The following is a 2,500-nucleotide window of genomic DNA, read 5'->3' as shown; positions in this document are numbered from 1 at the left end:
CACATGGCTTAGTGGTTAAGGTGTTGGACTCATGATAAGATTGTGGTTTCAATTCCTGGACTGGGCGACATGTGTTCTTGAGCAAAACACTTCATTTCACGTTGGTCCAGTCCACTCAGCTGGCTAAAATGAATAATCTTGCGTCATACCAGTGTCCCATCCTGTTTGGGAATATATACGCCATGGAAACAGGGGAAACCAACGCTATGAGAAGGAACTTTACTATATATTTATGAACTTAAAAAATCTTGTCAGAATGTGTGACAACAGAATTATAAAAGTCTTTATGCATTGCCAGTTCCTGATGGAAACAGAAGTATAGGAAAACCATGGCTCAGGTACAACGATAAGCTTAAAACTAACCTGAAAGTGGCAAAATTCCTATAGAAAGATTTGAAAAAGCTGCATTGAATCCAATAAGTGGAGGTTGACTTGCTATAATGCCATAAAGATCTGTGAATTGGGTTATCTAGATCTTCAAGAATTGAGAGTAAAAGACAAAAGTCTCAAACTAACATGCCAGCTACATGGTATAACAGTTGTTTCTTTTGTCCAATCTTAGAATTTGTCTGCAAATTATTGGCTGGATTAACCCTTTGACATTTAATCTGGCCGTATCTGTGGTCAAACTGGCCAGATCCAACAGCTTACATATACCCTACAATGTCATTCTAAAACTAAACGAGTGCATTATCAAAGTCTTGAAGCCACAAGATGATGCATGATCATTTTTTTTTTAAATGTGAATAAATAAGCTTTGCATTTGGTAGGATAACCTGAATACTAAAGGATTAAAGTCACATAAGAGACCTGAACAGTAAGAGTTAAAAATAAAAATATTCCTTGATCCTCATGTTGAAATCAACAAGAAAATCCATTATGTACATAAAAGATCATAGTTAATTGCCACTTTCAAGAATAGAAAACAATGTCTGTTAATATTTGAATCTCTTCTGGGTCATGACCATTGAGCAGCAAAACGATTTGTGTAGATGTAATGCTGTACTTTCAGTTCATAAATATTGAATTCAAATCAACCATCATGGAAAGCAGACGTAAATATGATGATGATGATGATATATATTAGGGGTACCAGAAAGTAATGTCATATTTACAAGTAAATAGCAATTGAAGAGGATTTACATCAAAGTATTGGGGATTTATCTTGGTGGTTTAATAAACTTTGCTCTTCTATGCTGTATGTATGTATGTATTCGCACACGCGCATGTGCGTGTACATATGTATGTTTGTTTTCATTTTCATTTATAATAGAAACATTAAGCTGATGGATTGCTCTATACTGTTGTAGAGTACAAATTTATTATTCTTATACCAGAATGTTGTTGACAGTCCGACAGTTTCTTAGTTGGCTGAAATTTTGGGTCCACTGTCAACAACATTCTTGTTTAAGAATAATAAATGTGTGTGTGTATATGTGTACTTATATATGAATGGACACAAGGCTGGACAGATGGCTTGCTTCTGCACAGGTCCTGTCTACCAAATTCCATTCACAAAGTGTTTGGTTATCTGAGGCTTCGGTAGAAGACATTTGCCTAAGATGCTAAACATCTTGACTACATAACCATACCGTTTACTTTTGTTGTTGTTTCTTCATCTTAGTTGCATGTAACCAACAGGCATTGAACTCTAATATAGAAAGACACTATCTCCTTAATTAGAAAAATGATCCACTTTGAATACTGAAGATAATTGCATGTATATTGTATGTTGTTTTGCTTTATTTTATTTGAATTCATTTTATTTTATTTTTATTTTCTTTCTTGTCAGGGCGTAAAATGTCGTTCCCTGCATGGCTGTTGTATTGAGGCCTACCTTGGCGACATCACTAAAGTGAAATGTGATGCTATTATATGTGCAAGTGATAGTAGAGTTTCCATAAATGCAGGTCTTTTGGGTGAAATAAAAGAAGCAGGCGGTTCACAGATATTAAAAGAAATTGAACATAATCTGAAAAAACTTCCTGACAAAAATATCAAATCAGGGCAGGTTCTGGTGACAGGTGCTGGTAGAATGAGTTGCAAGCATGTCATGTATGTTAATGGCCCTGCAATATCAAATGGAATCGACACTGTTGAATCTGCAATAATGGCATGTTTGATCAAAGCTGAAGACATGAAGTTACAATCCATTGCTTTTCCTGCCCTTGGTTCTGGTTAGTATATATATATATATATATGTATTTGAGAGAAAAGCTGAACATTAGAAGCATCAGTTGTGGTGTGCAAGAGAGACGATTGCGCTGGTATGGACATGTGGTGAGAATGGATGAGGATAGCTGCGTGAAAAAGTGCCACACCCTAACAGTTGAGGGAACCCGTGGAAGAGGTAGGCCCAGGAAGACCTGGGATGAGGTGGTGAGGCAAGACCTTCGTACATTGGGCCTCACCGAGGCGATGACTACTGACCGAGACCTTTGGAAATGTGCTGTGCGTGAGAAGACCCGGCAAGCCAAGTGAGATCGTTGCCAGGGCCCCT

General features: G+C 37.2%; 2 protein-coding genes across 4 annotated transcripts in view; both read left to right on the top strand.

Moving 5' to 3' along the window:
- The window catches only part of LOC106873170 (O-acetyl-ADP-ribose deacetylase), an 8,338-nt gene extending 5,844 nt beyond the window's left edge, over positions 1-2,494 (top strand). For 2 of the 3 annotated variants that reach the window (XR_008265469.1, XR_008265468.1), the window contains exon 2: positions 1,793-2,494. Coding sequence is in view for 1 of the 3 variants with exons in the window: in XM_052972693.1 (XP_052828653.1) it covers positions 1,793-2,182 (390 nt within the window). In the remaining 2 variants the exon portion in view is untranslated. The remainder of the gene's footprint in view (positions 1-1,792) is intronic. The other variant, XM_052972693.1, reaches the window with a different exon arrangement.
- LOC106873171 (probable E3 ubiquitin-protein ligase DTX3) overlaps positions 1-2,500 on the top strand; it is a 486,006-nt gene that overhangs the window by 472,428 nt on the left and 11,078 nt on the right. The window lies entirely within an intron of this gene.

This window comes from Octopus bimaculoides, chromosome 14, assembly GCF_001194135.2.
Source record: "Octopus bimaculoides isolate UCB-OBI-ISO-001 chromosome 14, ASM119413v2, whole genome shotgun sequence".
Taxonomy (NCBI): Eukaryota; Metazoa; Mollusca; class Cephalopoda; order Octopoda; family Octopodidae; genus Octopus; species Octopus bimaculoides.
Note: the sequence above shows the minus strand (reverse complement) of the source record. Positions and strands in the feature narration are given on the sequence as shown.